The following is a 16951-nucleotide window of genomic DNA, read 5'->3' on the forward strand; positions in this document are numbered from 1 at the left end:
TTACGTTTTGAAGACATTCTTTTTATAAATAGGTTTTCTGCACTCAGAAGCTATTTGTAGAGACCACCTCACAAAAAGCAGGGGGATTCAAGTGTCTAATTCATTGTAGAAGGCTGTTTTCTCTGATTCTGTCTGGTTTGCTGATGTTATGTTCTGTCATTTCTACTAGGAAAGCATTGCAACACATGCCACCTCTGTCCCTAACACCAGGCTCTACAGACTTTTCAAGCTTCTTATCTCCCAATGTTTTGGAAGAAGTAGATAGCTTCCTTATAAGAATAACAAGGTGAGTTTGCATTGATGTACCGTTGATACGGTTTAGAAGAATTTGTATAGCAAATCTGTTTCATTTTTACTCACCTGCTCTTTTTTACTACCTTGAAAAATTCAAAGACGTTAAGAAACAGACATCTTAGATTTTTCCACGTGAGCATTATTTGCCTTTATTTATAAACAGTGTGTCCTGAATTTTCTTTTCATGCTGTTGGTTTTTTTCCCTCCCTAGTTGTTGTACAACTCCAGAGGTTGAACTTACGCTCTTGGCCTTCGCCTTGGCGCGGGGGAGTGTCGCTAAGGTGATAAGTTCCCTTTGTACCATCTCTGATCATCTGGACACTCCGTACAAGGCTTCATCCCTTATCTCCTCCATGGCCACAGTTAGACAGAACCTGCTCTATAAATACGGTAAATTAATAATTATTGGATCCATTACTGCACATGCATTAGACAATATGCAGCTTTCTGAGTTATTTTACTTGTTCTGCTGGGGTGTAAAGTTGTACAAGATGTCTAAACTAATAGCCATCACCAAGAAGATAATCTGTGAAGCTGAACTGCACTAAAAGTTGGTGATTAGATCAGCTTTCTGTAATTTAAGGATTGAAGCAAGTGGCATCACCTTGAGGGAGCAAACCTGAACTCTGTATTAATAGATGGTGGCCCCTATATCATAATGGTGATTGTGTTGTGTAAAAGGCAAATGGCATCAAGTATTTTTATTCCTCCAGCAACACGCTTTTTTTGTATCTTTAGCCTCACTTAGTGGTCTCTCTTGCGAACATGCACAAGTGTAGAGCTATGTGCGGTCTGGCATAAGGTGGTAAGATTTTTGCTGTATTGATTGTACTTGTTTGATAAATCTCTGTTTTCTCAGGTATCAACTTCTGAGATTATCATTAGTCTCTCATGAAGAGTTTTTCCCTTTGTAGTATGTTTTGTCAGGACTTCTTGGATCATGCCGAAGAGCACATTAATTATTTTATAATTTTTTTATCAGTATTTACTTTCAAAAGTTTGGAAAGTTGTCTCATTTTTCACAGAGTAGCTGCTGCTTTTTGTCAGACAAGAGTGGTATTTCATGTACTATGAATTCCAAAGCGTGCAAACAGTTGAAAGAACATTGGTTGTCATGATTTTCATTGCCTTTCTGTCGATATTTAAAATTCTAACTATATTAGATTACCATAACTCTTACATTCCAGTTTCTTCCTCCTTTTTTGTCTGACAATGGTTGAAAGCTCATAGTATTGTAATTTTTTTTTCATTTGTTTCCTGTCTGAAGAACTTCACTGGAAAATAGGCTAATTCATAAATTTGATAAACCTGTTAATTTTCTTATTTAGGAAAACCATTACGACTGACTTTGCAAGCATGTGATGTAAAGGGAAAAGAAGATAAATCAGGGCCTGAAAACCTCCTTGTGGAGCCATGGACTGGGGATGGTAAGAGCCTGGATTTAAAATCCAGAATATTCAACCAGACACAAAGGCTGTTAGCAAGGCTGTGGTGCTCTTGTGTATATGCTTATACATATTTGGTCGTCCTCAATAGTTTAATGGCAGGGAATCACAGAATCACAGAATGTTAGGGATTGGAAGGGACCTGGAAAGCTCATCCAGTGCAATCCCCCCATGGAGCAGGAACACCCAGCTGAGGTTCCACAGGAAGGTGTCCAGGCGAGTTTGAATGTCTGCAGAGAAGGAGACTCCACAACCTCCCTGGGCAGCCTGGGCCAGCCTCTGCCACCCTCACTGAGAAGAAGTTTCTTCTCAAATTTAAGTGGAACCTTTTGTGTTCCAGTTTGTACCCATTACCCCTTGTCCTATCATTGGTTGTCACTGAAAAGAACCTGGCTCCATCCTCCTGACACTCACCCTTTATATATCTGCAAACATTAATGAGGTCACCCCTCAGTCTCCTCTTCTCCAGCTCCAGAGCCCCAGCTCCCTCAGCCTTTCCTCACACGGGAGATGCTCCACTCCCTTCAGCATCTTTGTTGCCCTGCGCTGGACTCTCTCCAGCAGTTCCCTGTCCTTCTGGAACTGAGGGCCCAGAACTGGACACAGTATTCCAGGTGTGGTCTCACCAGGGCAGAGTAGAGGGGCAGGAGAACCTCTCTTAACCTACTAACCATCCCCCTTCTAATCCACCCCAGGTACCATTGGCCTTCCTGGCCACAAGGGCCCAGTGCTGGCTCATGATCATCCTGCTGTCCACCAGGACACCCAGGTCCCATGGATTTATGGATGTCCAGGTTGCCTAACTGCTCCCTAACCCAGTCCTCAGCAACCGAGGCAAACTCCTCCATTGCCCTGCCTTCCTCTGGGGCCTCAGCGATACGGGGCTCCTCAGGACAGCCTCCAGCAGAGTAGACAGAGACAAAGAAGGCGTTCAGTAACTCTGCCTTCTCTGTATCTTCTGTCACCAGGGCACCCACCTCGTTCATCAGTGGGCCTATGTTGCCTCTGATGTTACTTTTATCTGCCAGGAAGGTCTGTTAAAAACAAAACAAACCCTTCCACCAAAACAATATGTAAATTCTGGTTTACCATAAGGTAGATTTCTCAGGAGCCAGTTTATTGTCAAAACAATTTTTTAAAATATTGGATTTTAGGGAGAGTTATTGATACTCTATGTGAAATTCAGCAATAAACTGTCACAAAGAAAATAACCTAAGAGCACATTTTGTGGGTTGAATCATGAATCATTCACTGCTTTTCCAAATATTGATGGGAAGATACGGTAAAAATCATTGACATTTTCACTGACTGCACACACCTATTAATTCTCCTTTAAAGCCTGTCTTTGTTAATGCAATGTTTTTATGTGCTGGATACAAACTAAAGAAACAGATTTGTGTTTATTTACCTCCTTTTTGAGTGAAATGCCAACTCATCTTTTCTTCAGAAAATCTTGTATTGTCTTGTGCAGTGCTACTGGTAAACAAAAACTATTACGATAGAAAATTTGGCACATTCTACATGTTTATTTTTACTTGTCTCTTACTCATTTATTTAGAAGCATTTACTAGAGAGCATTGCGCTAGAAAAGCATTCTGGTTTTGTGTTTCCCCCCCTTTAGTATTCTCTTCCAACCAGCTTGCACTGGCAGCCCTTCCAACCTCATTCTATTCCCACTCCTGCTTTAGGTTTTCTGACGGAAACTGGGAAAACCAGAGCAAGTATCATTCTTTCGACTGGAACTGAATCTTCATTTCAAGTGACACAAATTAGAATAAAGGTATGTAGTTCATGCATGCTTTTGAAGTAGAGCTTTTTGAGTAGAGTAGAGTAGAGTAGAGTAGAGTAGAGTAGAGTAGAGTAGAGTAGAGTAGAGTAGAGTAGAGTAGAGTAGAGTAGAGTAGATGATGAAATAGTGTTATTTTAGGGCTTTGCTTTGGTGTAGGTCACAAAGAACATAAGGAAAGGAAGGTCTTAAATTGTTCCAGGCATGTAGTAGAGACTTTTCTTTTTTATTGCTTTGGTCTATATCTTGCCATATACTCAAGATAGTGACTGTAAGGTGTATGGTTTCTCTTTAAAGGGTATGGATTTATTTGTAAGATCTTATCTTTAAAATAATTTTTCAAATAGCAGGTTTCAAAATATATAGCATGTGTGTTCAGATTAAATGTAGAGTTCTTCCAATTATTTTTAGAGACATCAGTGTAAGTTGAACACCTGGTGTGATTTTTATGTGTGGTTTAAAAGCAAGATTTTGTGATTCCATTTTATGGCCAGGACAAAACTTCAGTTAGATTTCTGCAGCTGAATTTATTTATTTAAGGCAAAGCAGTAGTTTAATTCCTGGAAGAAGGATGAGGATTTCAGTGTCAAGTAGAATAAAACATGGATGGATTTCTAGTAAAGAAATTCTAACTGGAACTGGAGAGACAGTGAAGCTGGTTTGCAGTGTGGTGATATTGGGATACATAATTTTAGTTTTATTAGTGTTTCGGATATTTTAAAAATGAAAATATAAAAATTAGCATAGGAATTAACATGTGGAACTCTAGTTAATGTTAGGGTGCTACAGGGTGATAAATGTAGCAAATATTAACCATGTACATGATCCACGTTCCATAGCTTACAAAAGTTTTTGTCACACTTCTCTAAATGTGTTTAATTTTTCTTTAGCTAAAAATTGCAGTTCCAGAGATCACCATTGTCAGCATTTAGTTACCTTCCATTTTTTTCCTGTGGAATCAACACCTTCTTTTCTTGTCAGCTTTTTAATACGTTGCTCTGGGTTTGTTCTTTCAGGTCCGCAGAGGTGCCATTGGGGCGCAGTGCGGGCTGGTGTTTGCCTATAATAGCGCTTCGGAGAAGTTCCATGCAGAGGAACACTTCAAAAGATTTGAAAGCTACGACAAATGGAAGCTGCGGGAATTCAAACAATTTTTAAAAAACAGGTAAAGATGAATACATGGAACAGAAATGTTATATTAGATCTTTTCGCAGTGCCATTTGAACTACTGAGAATTGTTGCAAATTACTTAAAAAATATACATATTTAATTGTTACTTGTTTGGTTTTAATGAGCCTCAATTTGATGTGTTTGAGGAAATATGTATATAGCTGTTGTCTTCAGCTTCTTGATTTAAAGACCTGTTTAAAAAGGGATATAACAAACTTTCTGTTTGAGGTGCAGGTTGCTGATAACAGAGACAATTTATGGGAAGATCGTATGTTAATTAGCCTTTATTAAATTATTTTCTCAGAAACATTGTTTAGGAGTGAGGGGAGATTAGGGACCATAATTAAAATGTCTACCTTGATTTGAGTAAGGCATTTGACACAGTCTCCCACAGCATCCTCACTGCTAAACTGAGGGAGTTTGCAGTTTCTTTAAGTTTTTCTTTACAAAGTTTGTTACGTTTTTTTTTATCCACAGAAGCAGTTGTTCGTGTGATGATTTGGGAGACGATGATCCTATCGGCTGGTTTGAAGTGGAAGAAGAATGGGATGAAGTTGATGTCAAAATGCAGCAGTGTAGAATTTCCCAAGTAAGAAACCATGAAAATCTGTTTGGATGGAGGTGAAGCTGACCGGTCTATAGTTACCCGGGTCCTCCTTCTTGCCCTTTTTGAAGACTGCAGTGACGTTTGCTTTCCTCCGGTCTTCAGGCACCTCTCCTGTTTCCCAAGACTTGGCAAAGATGATGGAGAGTGGCCCAGCAATGACCTCAGCCAGCTCCCTCAGCACCCGCGGGTGCATCCCATCCGGACCCATGGATGTCCAGATTGCCTAACTGCTCCCTAACCCAGTCCTCATCAACCGAGGCAAACTCCTCCATTGTCCTGCCTTCCTCTGGGGCCTCAGCGATACGGGGCTCCTCAGGACAGCCTCCAGCAGAGTAGACAGAGACAAAGAAGGCGTTCAGTAACTCTGCCTTCTCTGTATCTTCTGTCACCAGGGCACCCACCTTGTTCATCAGTGGGCCTACACTACCTCTGGTGTTAGTTTTATCTGCCATGTATTGGAAAAAGCTCTTCCTGTTGTCCTTGACCCTTCTCACCAGGTTTAATTCTAAGGAGGCCTTAGCTTTCCTAGTTGCCTCCCTACACCCTCTGACAACAGTGGCCAGCCCCTCCTTCCATGATCTATAAACTCTCCTCTTCCACTTGAGCATATCCAGCAGTTCCCTGTTTAACCGCGCAGGTCTCTTGGCTCCCTTCCTTGACTTTGTACATGTCGGGATGCTCTGATCTTGTGCCCGGTAGAAACAGTCCCCGAACATTAACCAACTATCTTGGGCCCCTTTACCTTCAAGCAGCCTTGCCCATGGAATTTCCCCTAGCAATTGCCTGAAAAGGCCAAAGTTTGCCCTGCTGAAATCCAGGGTTGCAATTCTGCTTGCTATCCTGATCCTGAACTCCACCATCTCATGATCACTGCAACCAAGGCAGCCCTCAACCTTTACCACTTCAACCAGACCCTCCTTGTTAGTGAGGATGAGGTCCAGCAGTGCACCTCTTCTAGTCAGCTCCTCCACCCTTTGCATCAGAAAGTTATCGTCAAGGTACTGGAGGAACCTCCTAGACTGTGGCTGGCCGAGTAGTCCTTCCAGCAAACATCAGGGAAGTTAATATCCCCCACCACAACCAGGGCCTGTGATTGTGAGGCTGCTCTCAGCTGTCTGTAGAGGCCTCATCAACTTCCCCACCCTGATCTGGTGCCCTATAATAGACGCCCACAACAGTATCACCCTTGCCAGCCTGCCCCTTAACTTTCACCATAGACTCTCAACTCGCTCCTCATCCATGCCTGGACAATACTCAATACATTGTAGTTGCTCTCTCACATAAAGAGCAACTCCACCACCATGCCTGGCTGGCCTGTCTTTCCTGAAAAGGACATAGCCATCCATGACCACATTCCAGTCATGTGTGCTGTCCCACCATGTCTCCGTAATTGCCACCAGCTCATAATCTCCTGCCCTAACACAGGTTTCTAATTCCTCCTGCTTATTCCCCATGCTGCTCATATTGGTGTACACGCATTTCAGAGAGCGAGCTGAGCACACCGACTTCACCCCAGGGGTATGGGAGGCCTCCCAGCCTTCATCAACTCTAGAGTGATGTCCTACTGATGCAAGCCCAGCTACAACCCCAACCCCTTCGAGTCTAGTTCAAGCTTAGCCTGAGTCTCAGCCTCAGTATTTTAAACTTCTAGTGTTGACTGACAGGGAATAAGTCTTGTCCCCCCTGCCCCACCTGCAGCCTCCTCATTTATGTGCACTCATGTCTTTTAAAAGCCAAATTTACTCTGACTTCTAAAACAAAACCTTGTGCTGTGTTTATATCCTTCTAGTACTTGATGATCAAGTTCTTGTGCACAAGACAAGACACGGCAGAACGGCTTGGCGTTCAGGGCCTGCATGTTCTCGGGTACCTTCGACCTCTGCGAGACGAGCCCAACAGGAGCATGAACTGCTTGCAGTGCCGGAAAACTGATGATGACACAGTCTGCGGCACAACTCTGCTCCTCAAGACACTTCATTTCATCCAGCAGCTGGCACAGGACCTGGTATTCTTACTTCTTAGTTATTCTTGAGTGTATATTTACCATGATAAAAGTCATACAGCTATACTAACAGTAGTTGTGAATGGATAAAGGAAAGTCTTGCCACTAGGTACTAATAACTATTAAAATCATGCTGTGGAGAAAAAAATGGGTTCTGAAAAATAGCATTTGGTGTATATTACAGAGAATATGCTCACTTTGGGTCCAGAAGAGAGTTCAGAACCATTTATCAGCATTGGGTTACAATGCTGGGTGAAGTAGATACAACAGAAGCAAGCATGGGGAAGAGTGCTTTGAGAGAGAGCTAAAATAGCTGCGTGGATGAAAATGGGTCCTCTTTTTTTCTGAAATAATTCTGTAAACATCTCCGGTGAGATGTGTACGGTTGAGAGGTATGGCTGATATGTGCTGATGTATGTCAGCGTGATGTGCTTTGCTTCTGAGGATACGTGACAAAATCACGTTTTGTTTGTGCAGTAGGTGTCTGTGCCTTTTTTAACTTGAATTCTGATCCGTGGCCAATCTCATTTTCCCCATGATTTACTTTCAGTCAAGTTGGAAGAGGTCGTGAAGACTTGTGGTGGTGAGGACAGGGTTGGGGGACTAGACCTCTGGAAGGAGGAGAGAGAGTCCTTATTAGTAGCTCTGTGAAAGGGAAGGTTTTGACATGAACTGATAAGTTTAGACACAGGAATATTCATGAAAGAACTTAAATTGGAATTCATGTGAGCTGCAAATTTATTAGGGAACTGTTTTAAGCCCAGTGTTCAGGGATTTACTTTTTAGAAAGTGTTCTATGTAGAGTTAATTTTCCAATCCTGCTTTTTCTTTGCCTTTTTAAGGTTCAACAGAAGGAGAGTGGATTAAAATACAAGTCATTTTTAGATTTCACAGGCCTTGATTTGCAGCTGTTCTGGAATTTTTACAGTAAACTGCACCAAACGTAAGTCGCTGCTTTACTGTGTGCTGAAACACTAAGCTGCCTGTGTATGTATAAATAACGTATGCTTAGTTTAGTTGGAGCAGTTTCTTCTTCCTAAACTACATCATTCACATAAATAACATTTTCTTTCTGCTGCCATATGGGTTTTTATCTATAATGTTATGCAGAAGCTTGAGATATAGATGGATTTAGCTGGTAGCTATACTTTTTTTGTTTGTGTACTCTCTACTTAGTGTTTTTTATCTGTCTGAGATAGTGGTGTTCACAGCATTATCTATTTGGTGCAAAAGAGTTTCTTTTCTAGCTTTTGCTTCTGTTTGTTTTATGCTTTCCTACAGCCCAAGGGAAGAATGTATCTTTGCTCAAACACTGCTATTGCAGCTTCTCCAGAGCTGCTTTTTTGTACTTACTGGAGACAATAAAACTACTAAACCTACAGAAGCTTCTCAAAGCAAAACGCCTGGTCACACGGAAGCTGCAGAAGAGCTTTATAGACATTTGTGCGAAGGTAATTTATATTGAATATATTAACTGTTTTTGTCTATTGTGGCTTACAAGTGTGTTACAATAGTTACAATTGGGGAAAAAGAGATTTATTCCTAGAGGCCAAGTCAACTACTCTTCCTTTGTTTCTTCTTCAGATCAGTGTGTGTGCTAATTAGTCTATCACAATGAAACTTTCCTTGACCCTATGAAGTGGTTTTATAGACTTTATGACAACATGAGGGAACAGAAACACAGGGAAGATTCTGGAGCCAGTGAAGAAAATGGGAATTACCCATTAGATTTAATTGGAAGTAGGATGGCATCCTCTTTATTAATGTATAATTCTTTTGTTAATTACCTAACTGCCTCCAGAAAGCAAGCTAGACGTAAATCAGTGTATATAGTATCTGTCACATCTTGAAAAGTTTATTAGCTTTGATAGTTGTTGAGTCTTACTGTTCCTAGAATTCATTTATTCAGTGAATAAATATATTCTAGTAAAAGCTTTCTTGCTAGAAGTCAGAAAGTTTCCCCTCATTTTCTGTGTGTGTAATGGGATTACGAAGGCTTGAAGTTTAGTTCAGTTATGCCTCTAATGTATTAGATGGAGTATAAATTGGAACTTTTAATTTTGTGTCCTGTTTGTACGAGCAGTGGTGGATATGGGGGACAGTAACTCCGTGCCAATGAAGATGCTAAAAGAGGAGGTGAAGAACACGTTACTCAGCGGAGCCGCCATCTTTTTCCCAGACAGACAGACCAGACGACACCAGCTCTTCACCATGATGGTAAACCATTCAATGAGAAATTGATTGTTTAGTACTTGCTTTCTTTATGCAGAAAGAGGACAAATCTGAGTTCTTGTTGTCAAATAATACACGTTTTGTCCCATTGAAGTAAAAATCTTTTTTGTCTTTGCTTCTTTTCACCCTCCCCCTTCTCTTTCTCTCTGCAGCTTATCCAAAGAAAGAGGTGCTAACCCTGCCTTTCTTACCAAAAATGAATAGTAGCACGCAGAAATTAGAATTCTTTTTCACAGAGGAGGGGAACAGAACATATCATAAAAATAAATCTTTTTCCTTTTCTAGAAAAACATCACAGAGCAAGAGCATAAGCAATCTGTACATCTTGCCTTCAGATCTTTGTGTACCCACTTCAGGTAAGGGGTCCTGACATTGAAATAAATTGTCTGATACCCCACATTTGTTAATCAGTTCATATTTAATCCTGTTTAGGAATGTTATTCCCTTGGAAAATCTCAAAAAATAATCAACTGACTTTGCTTTAGAAAGGAGAATACTACTTAATATGTTCATTGGCTGAATAGCTGTATAAAACATTGTCCAGGGTTGGTGCTGAAATCACAGTATGTTTCTTTTAAGCTTCTTCTAGGCTGTTTTCCAATTTTTTTAAGTGATTGTCCATGGTGATGTTTGGTATTGAGTTAATCAGGCTGGAGTGATTAGAACCCAAACTTTTGATTTTCATAGTCATTACACAGAAGGATCTCTACAGATTTGTCACAAGGATAACTGAATTTCTGTTTTGGAGAGCAAGTGCTACGTGTCATTGGTTAGTAAGAACGTCTTTGTTTTGCAGTGATCAGGATCCAGGTGGACTCCTATTATTACCAGAAAAAGGAGTTTCTGCAAATTTTGACATAAGCGAAGTGCTCTCAGTCATGGATACCCTTTTGCTAGTGGCGGCAAGAGAGGTAACTGGCTTTGCACTCTTCCTTTTCCTACTTTTAGCTGTGATTTTTGTGTGCATTCAAACACAAGCTGCATGCCTGAGATGTGTGCTAAAGAACCAGCTTTCCTGTCCTTCTGGATAAAACTATTCATGGCTATCCAAGTCTGTAGGATTACGTTTTCCAACCAATTGAAGTAATTTCCTTTAAACATTAAAATTTCTTAGTAGTAGAGTAAGTAATGTACAAGAAGAGGTATTTTTGCAGAGCACTGAAAAGGCTTTCTGGCACCCTGTCAACACAGGGAAACAGAAGTAATAATCCTATCTTGAGAGGTTAGAACTGGTCATGTCACTAAGGGAGGTGTAAATGGAGGAGGGTCATTTACATATGCACAAAAAATGTGCTGAGAACATCGAGTGACTCATATGTAGCTATTCCTACTTAAAATTGTGATTTATCAAAACAAAAGACATTAGTTGCTTCACAGTGTTGTATGCTGCTTGTTGCTTGCATTTAATCTTTCTTTGTGGCTTGAGTGGGATGATAATGTCCATCACAGTTTATGTAGTACATATTGTGTGGCATTCTGCAGCAGAAGAGAATATCCTTTTGTTACTTTCTTTGTTATTTTTCAGTGTGAAATGATGATGCTGGATGTTGCACAGCAAGAGAGTGGCACAGTCTTGTCTTCCTTATTCTGGTCTGTTCAAGGCAGCCTCCTTTCGTGGTGCTACCTGCAGCTTAAGGGGAGTGAAAATGCAGCGAAGGATCTTGCTGTAGAAATACTTAAAACCTGTAAGTGCTGGGATTGAATACAGGGTTAAGTGTGGTGTAATACAGGACTTTAAAATGTGATTTTGCAAAGCGTAATATAAGGAGGTTTGCCACTGGTTGCCTGAGGCATACTTGTAACTGTCACAGCATTTCTAATCTCTCTAGGGAGGAACCTGTAGGCATATTGAGCAACTTAGAATTTTAGCCATACTAATAATTTTACGTTGGGAGAATCTTCAGAAAATATTCAGCAAATTTTGGGGATTAAATACTGAAAAAAAACCCGCTAACAAAAAAACAGCCCAACAAACAAACAACCCCCAATCAAGCAACGAACAGTAACAGACTTCCATTTGAACATTATGGTTTCTTATATGTTCCTTATTTTGTTAAGCTCCTGTGTGGTGATGTGTGTTTTCCTAGATGTTTGTGATGCAAGGAGAAAGGAACTTACTCAAGAAGCCGGGCACTTCTAGGGGGGGGATTGCTACAGTGTTTTATTTGGTTGGTTGGTTTTTTTAATGTAGCAGCTCAGTATTGAGTAGTTAACTGGGCTACATACTTAACGGAGATGTAATCTTATGTAAAATTACTTTGTATTTCTATTATTTGTTTATGAATAAGTTTATATTCCTGTCTGTCATTTTAAAATGAAGTAAGGCTATAGCTAAAATTACTGGCCTTGCTATTTACTTAAGCTGCATTTCTTAGTTGTGTAGGGAGGCTGCTGGATACACTGAGATTGTTGAAACAGTCTTGGAGTGTTTGATTAAATTACTCATCACTCATCTTTTGTTTTTGTTTTTTTATATCGTTGATGAGCATGACTTATTTCCACAATACAAATATCACAGCAAACTTCTCTGAACTGCTTTTGCTCTTGACTGTCACTGTCTTGGCAGCAGATGCCTTTCCTGCTGTCTTTGCACATCACCATGCACTTAGGTGTTTGATAAAGTAGATTGTGGTAGCAAATCCTTACGGTGGCTATTAAGGGTTTTTTTTCTCTTTAGATGTGGGCCAGTTCCTGTCAAATATCAGAACGATTTTGCAGTCACTTTTATCTCAATATAGTGGCAAAACAATAGTAGAAAAAATAAGTAACTCTGTCTTTGCTATGGCAACTCGTCAGCTGGTAAGTGAACGTTGGGGTTTTGTACCATTCCCGGGTAGCATGGCTGTGCTTACGTGCATTTTCATGAGACCTCTGTTTTCTCCTAGGTCATCTTCTTGTTGGATTTTTGCACTTTAGATATTCCATACTGTACTCTGCTACAGGGATTCAGCACTTTGATAGAACCACTGAAAAGCCTGTGTAGTGAGCCTCATAAGGTAACTAAAGATACAGGCACTACTAAGTGCAGTGAAACCAAAGCAAAATTGCAAGAAAGACAAAGAAAATTCAGGTGATTCTATTGCTGAGTGTTTGAAAGGAGCTGACAGTCTTCTAAAAGCATGGGATGTGTAATGAAATGTTGAGTGAAGAACTAGAAATGTATCTGTATTGATATGAAAGGTGAGCAAAACGATCAAAAAGTGCAACTGGAATGAGGAGCCCAGAAGGTAGATAGGAAGGAGGGAGGAGGAAAAGAAATTAAAAGTAGTATGTGCTTAATATTTTTAGCTTCATTGCTCTCCATCATCTTTGCCAAGTCTTGGGAAATGGGAGAGGTGCCTGAGGACTGGAGGAGAGCAGATGTCACTCCAGTCTTCAAAAAGGGCAAGAAAGAGGACCTGGGTGACTATAGACCGGTCAGCCCCACCTCCCTCCCTGGGAAACTGATGGAATGACTTCTGCTTGGTGCCATCTCATGGCATATCAGGGATAAGAGGGTCATTAGGGGCAGTCAACATGGCTTCACCAAGGGGAAGTTGTGCTTGACCAACCGCATTGACTTTTATGAGGACATAACAAGATGCATGGATGATGACAGAGCGGTGGACGTGATCTGCCTTGACTTGAGTAAGGCATTTGACACAGTCTCCCACAGCATCCTCACAGCTGAACTGAGGGAGTGCGGTCTGGATGAGCGGGCAGTGAGGTGGACTGGGAACTGGCTGAAGCGAAGAAGGCAGAGAGTCGTTGTCAATGGGGCGCAGTCCAGATGAGGCTTGGATCTAGTGCAGTGCCTCAGGGGTCAGTACTGGGGCCGGTATTATTCAATATATTCATCAATGATTTGGACGAGGGAATAGAGTGCACTATCAGCAAGTTTGCTGATAACACCAAGCTGGGAGGAGTGGCTGACACTGGAAGCTGTGCTGCCATCCAGAGACCTGGACAGGCTGGAGAGTTGGGCAAGGAAAAAAGTAATGAAATATAACAAGGGCAAGTGTAGAGTCTTGAATCTGGGTAGGAACAACCCCAGGTTCCAGTATAAGTTGGGGAATGACCTGTTAGAGAGCAGCGTAGGGGAAAGGGACCTGGGGGTCCTGGGGACAGCAGGATGAGCATGAGCCAGCACTGGGCCCTTGTGACCAGGAAGGCCAATGGTACCTAGGGTGGGTTAGAAGGGGGTGGTCAGTAGGTCAAAGAGGTTCTCCTTCCCCTCTACTCTGCCCTGGTGAGACCACACCTGGAATATTGTGTCCAGTTCTGGGCCCCTCAGTTCCAGAAGGACAGGGAACTGCTGGAGAGAGTCCAGCGCAGGGCAACAAAGATGCTGAAGGGAGTGGAGCATCTCCCATGTGAGGAAAGGCTGAGGGAGCTGGGGCTCTGGAGCTGGAGAAGAGGAGACTGAGGGGTGACCTCATTAATGGTTACAGATATATAAAGGGTGAGTGTCAGGAGGATGGAGCCAGGCTCTTCTTGGTGACAACCAGTGATAGGACAAAGGGTAATGGGTTCAAACTGGAACACAAAAATTTCCACTTCAATTTGAGAAGAAACTTCTTCTCAGTGAGGGTGTCAGAGCCTGGCCCAGGCTGCCCAGGGAGGTTGTGGAGTCTCCTTCTCTGCAGACATTCAAACCCGCCTGGACACCTTCCTGTGGAACCTCAGCTGGGTGTTCCTGCTCCGGCGGGGGGATTGCACTGGATGAGCTTTCCAGGTCCCTTCCAACCCCTGACATTCTGGGATTCTGTGATGCAAATAAATTCTGTATGTCTGTAGTGTAGATGTTTAAACCTGCACCAGTCATGTAGACTCTCTTTGTTGACTTGTAGGCGCCTCTGGGGTGAGAATGTCTCCTCCCCAGTAGACTGGATGAATTTTGCTTTAGAAGTATTTCCTTCCTGTGACTATCAAGGGTATCTTTATAACTAGTTCAGGTGTAAATCAATGCCGTAGCCTTTTAAATGCCACTCTGTATGTACGTCTGGCAGGTTACAAGTATTGACACAAAAATCTAACGTGGTAATTTTTATTTATTTTTAAATGCTTTACACTTGTATCTCAGGAATACATTTTTGTTTTACAGATGGAAATGGAAAGCTGGCAGCAAGAACAGCCTGTAGTATTGCGAACATGGACAATGGAATCGCCTCATAACTATGCAAATAATTGCCATGAGGTGTCAGTCTTCCTGTGCCATGGGGCAACTTACTTTGAGGTGGAATTTGATGAAAAATGTGAAACTGAAAGGAGGTAATTTGGTCTTGTGCTGCATTAGATTCAAATACCTATTTGCAGAGCGGTAATTCAATGTGCAAGGAATCCTCCTTGCTCTCCGAGTATGCCATTTCAATTTCTTCATTGTCCTGCATAATATACAATGTGTATTTTGAATGACTTATTGTGCTGAAAGCCACTTCTAGCAAATGTACAGACATGCTGTTCATGTGAATTTTGCTTCCTATGGCCTTGATCTGTTCTGTAGTATTGCTCTGAACATCAGAGTTTGTGCTTGTGGTATTTATTTTGCCCTCTTTAGGCAAAACTACTGGCTTGGTTCCTCTTGGTAACATATCAGGCTACTGCTTAGTTCAGGCATATGCCAGATGTTAAAACCAGCACCCATTATCAATTCTGAAGAGTTTCCCAATTTTAAATGCTTTCAGCAGCTCTGTGTTTGCTGGAACTATTGCATTGAAACACAGAATAGATTCCTTAGCGGTCATGTGAAGCAATGCAGGTGTGGTTCAGAGAGGTGTGACAGGGTACACTGAGATGCAGCACACGTGAAAGTCCAAAAGCAAATGTTTTCCCCCAAAACTTAAAAAGTAAACTTGGAAGTAATGAATTGCAATTTTCACAGGTATGATTACCTGGAGTTTACTGATGCCAGAGGTGCAAAAACTCGTTACGATACAAAGGTTGGCACAGAGAAGTGGCCTAAGGTGAGCACCTTTAACATTCTGAACCAAGTGAAATATCCATTCTTAGGAAATTCTTATGATGCTTGCAGAAAACCTATTGTCTATAAGGATGTGTGTGTTCTTGTGTGTATGTCTTTATTCCCTTTCAAAGGCGGGGGTAGGAGTTGAGGGAAAAAGTCTAAAATGAGGCAAATAAAATGAGTGAATGAGTGAAAAATCCGTCTGTGTTGCTGTTATCCAAGGAACGGTCAGTCAAAATGAGAAGTAATGATCACGTTTAACGACCTGTAATAACTACCTGGGTAAAACTTCCTCGTTGTCACTCTGCCCTTGCAATTTTGGGGCAATTTGGAGTGGTCGTGCTCTTCTTCGGTGACACCTACTCTAATCAGATGCTTCTTTATAGTTGTATGGCTTTGACTTGTAAAGCTCAATCATCTATAAAATTTCTCATTTTGCAGTTTGAATAGAAATTGTACCTGCTTAGTATTGTGTGTTTCTGATTCGGGTGGCGGGGGAATTAGATGTGTTAGGGACAGAACATAATACTGAAACCCCACAGTTACTGAAGGAAATTCATTACCCTGAAACGTCTTCCTGTCATGTACACTTGGCAAAATGACTGTTTTGTTGCTCTGTAGAAAGTGACCTTTAAGGCTGGCCCACGGCTGCAGTTTCTCTTTCACTCTGACAGCAGTAATAATGAGTGGGGCTACAAGTTCATCGTCACTGCTTACGGCCTGCCGGACGTCGCCGTTTCTTGGGGCTTGGATTTACAACTTCTGGTATCGCGGTTGATGGGGCGCTTGGCTTCCCGAAGTATGGCGCTGAAATCTCTACGAGGTGAGTGCGTTTAATAGCTCCAGAGGTTGTGATGCCGTACAAAGAGGAGATACAAGGACCTTATGTTTCAAATCTCTAATATTCAGAAGCCGATGTTAGGAAGACATGGACACATGGAAGTAATCATACTAAGCTGAATTACATTTACGAAGTAATATCAGAGTTTGCCCAATCTTCCGTTCTTCCTTTTTCTTTTAAAATTGTTCCCTGGTGCTGTGATCCAGCTCCATGTTGTTGGTGTGGATATGGAGCCAGCAAACTGCAAAAATTAGGAGCTTAGGACACAAATGATTTTAAAAGCTTCACATGAGCATTTGGTATTGATGTAAATTTGAGTTCACGAGTTAACTTCCAGAAGTCAAGGAAGGGAGCCAGGAGACCTGCGTGGTTAAACAGGGAACTGTTGGGTATGCTCAGGTGGAAGAGGAGAGTTTATAGATCATGGAAGGAGGGGCTGACCACCTGGGGAGAATATAAGGCTGTTGTCAGAGGGTATAGGGAGGCAACTAGGAAAGCTAAGGCCTCCTTAGAACTAAACCTGGTGAGAGGGGTCAAGGAAGAGCTTTTTCCAATACGTGGCAGATAAAACTAACACCAGAGGCAATGCAGGCCCACTGATGAACGAAGTGGGTGCCCTGGTGACAGAAGATA

At 41.7% G+C, this 16951-nt stretch overlaps 1 protein-coding gene across 2 annotated transcripts in view; it reads left to right on the plus strand.

Moving 5' to 3' along the window:
• The window catches only part of ZZEF1 (zinc finger ZZ-type and EF-hand domain containing 1), a 59008-nt gene that overhangs the window by 8522 nt on the left and 33535 nt on the right, over nt 1-16951 (plus strand). For both annotated transcript variants that reach the window (XM_065853043.2, XM_065853044.2), the window contains exons 7-24: nt 170-286; nt 506-684; nt 1623-1721; nt 3428-3519; nt 4542-4690; nt 5173-5284; nt 7092-7307; nt 8147-8247; nt 8586-8755; nt 9388-9521; nt 9822-9892; nt 10333-10447; nt 11062-11221; nt 12214-12335; nt 12422-12532; nt 14620-14786; nt 15397-15478; nt 16099-16300. In XM_065853043.2, the coding sequence (XP_065709115.1) occupies nt 170-286; nt 506-684; nt 1623-1721; nt 3428-3519; nt 4542-4690; nt 5173-5284; nt 7092-7307; nt 8147-8247; nt 8586-8755; nt 9388-9521; nt 9822-9892; nt 10333-10447; nt 11062-11221; nt 12214-12335; nt 12422-12532; nt 14620-14786; nt 15397-15478; nt 16099-16300 (2399 nt within the window). The remainder of the gene's footprint in view (nt 1-169; nt 287-505; nt 685-1622; nt 1722-3427; nt 3520-4541; nt 4691-5172; nt 5285-7091; nt 7308-8146; nt 8248-8585; nt 8756-9387; nt 9522-9821; nt 9893-10332; nt 10448-11061; nt 11222-12213; nt 12336-12421; nt 12533-14619; nt 14787-15396; nt 15479-16098; nt 16301-16951) is intronic.

This window comes from Patagioenas fasciata, chromosome 19 (genome assembly GCF_037038585.1).
Source record: "Patagioenas fasciata isolate bPatFas1 chromosome 19, bPatFas1.hap1, whole genome shotgun sequence".
Lineage (NCBI taxonomy): Eukaryota > Metazoa > Chordata > Aves > Columbiformes > Columbidae > Patagioenas > Patagioenas fasciata.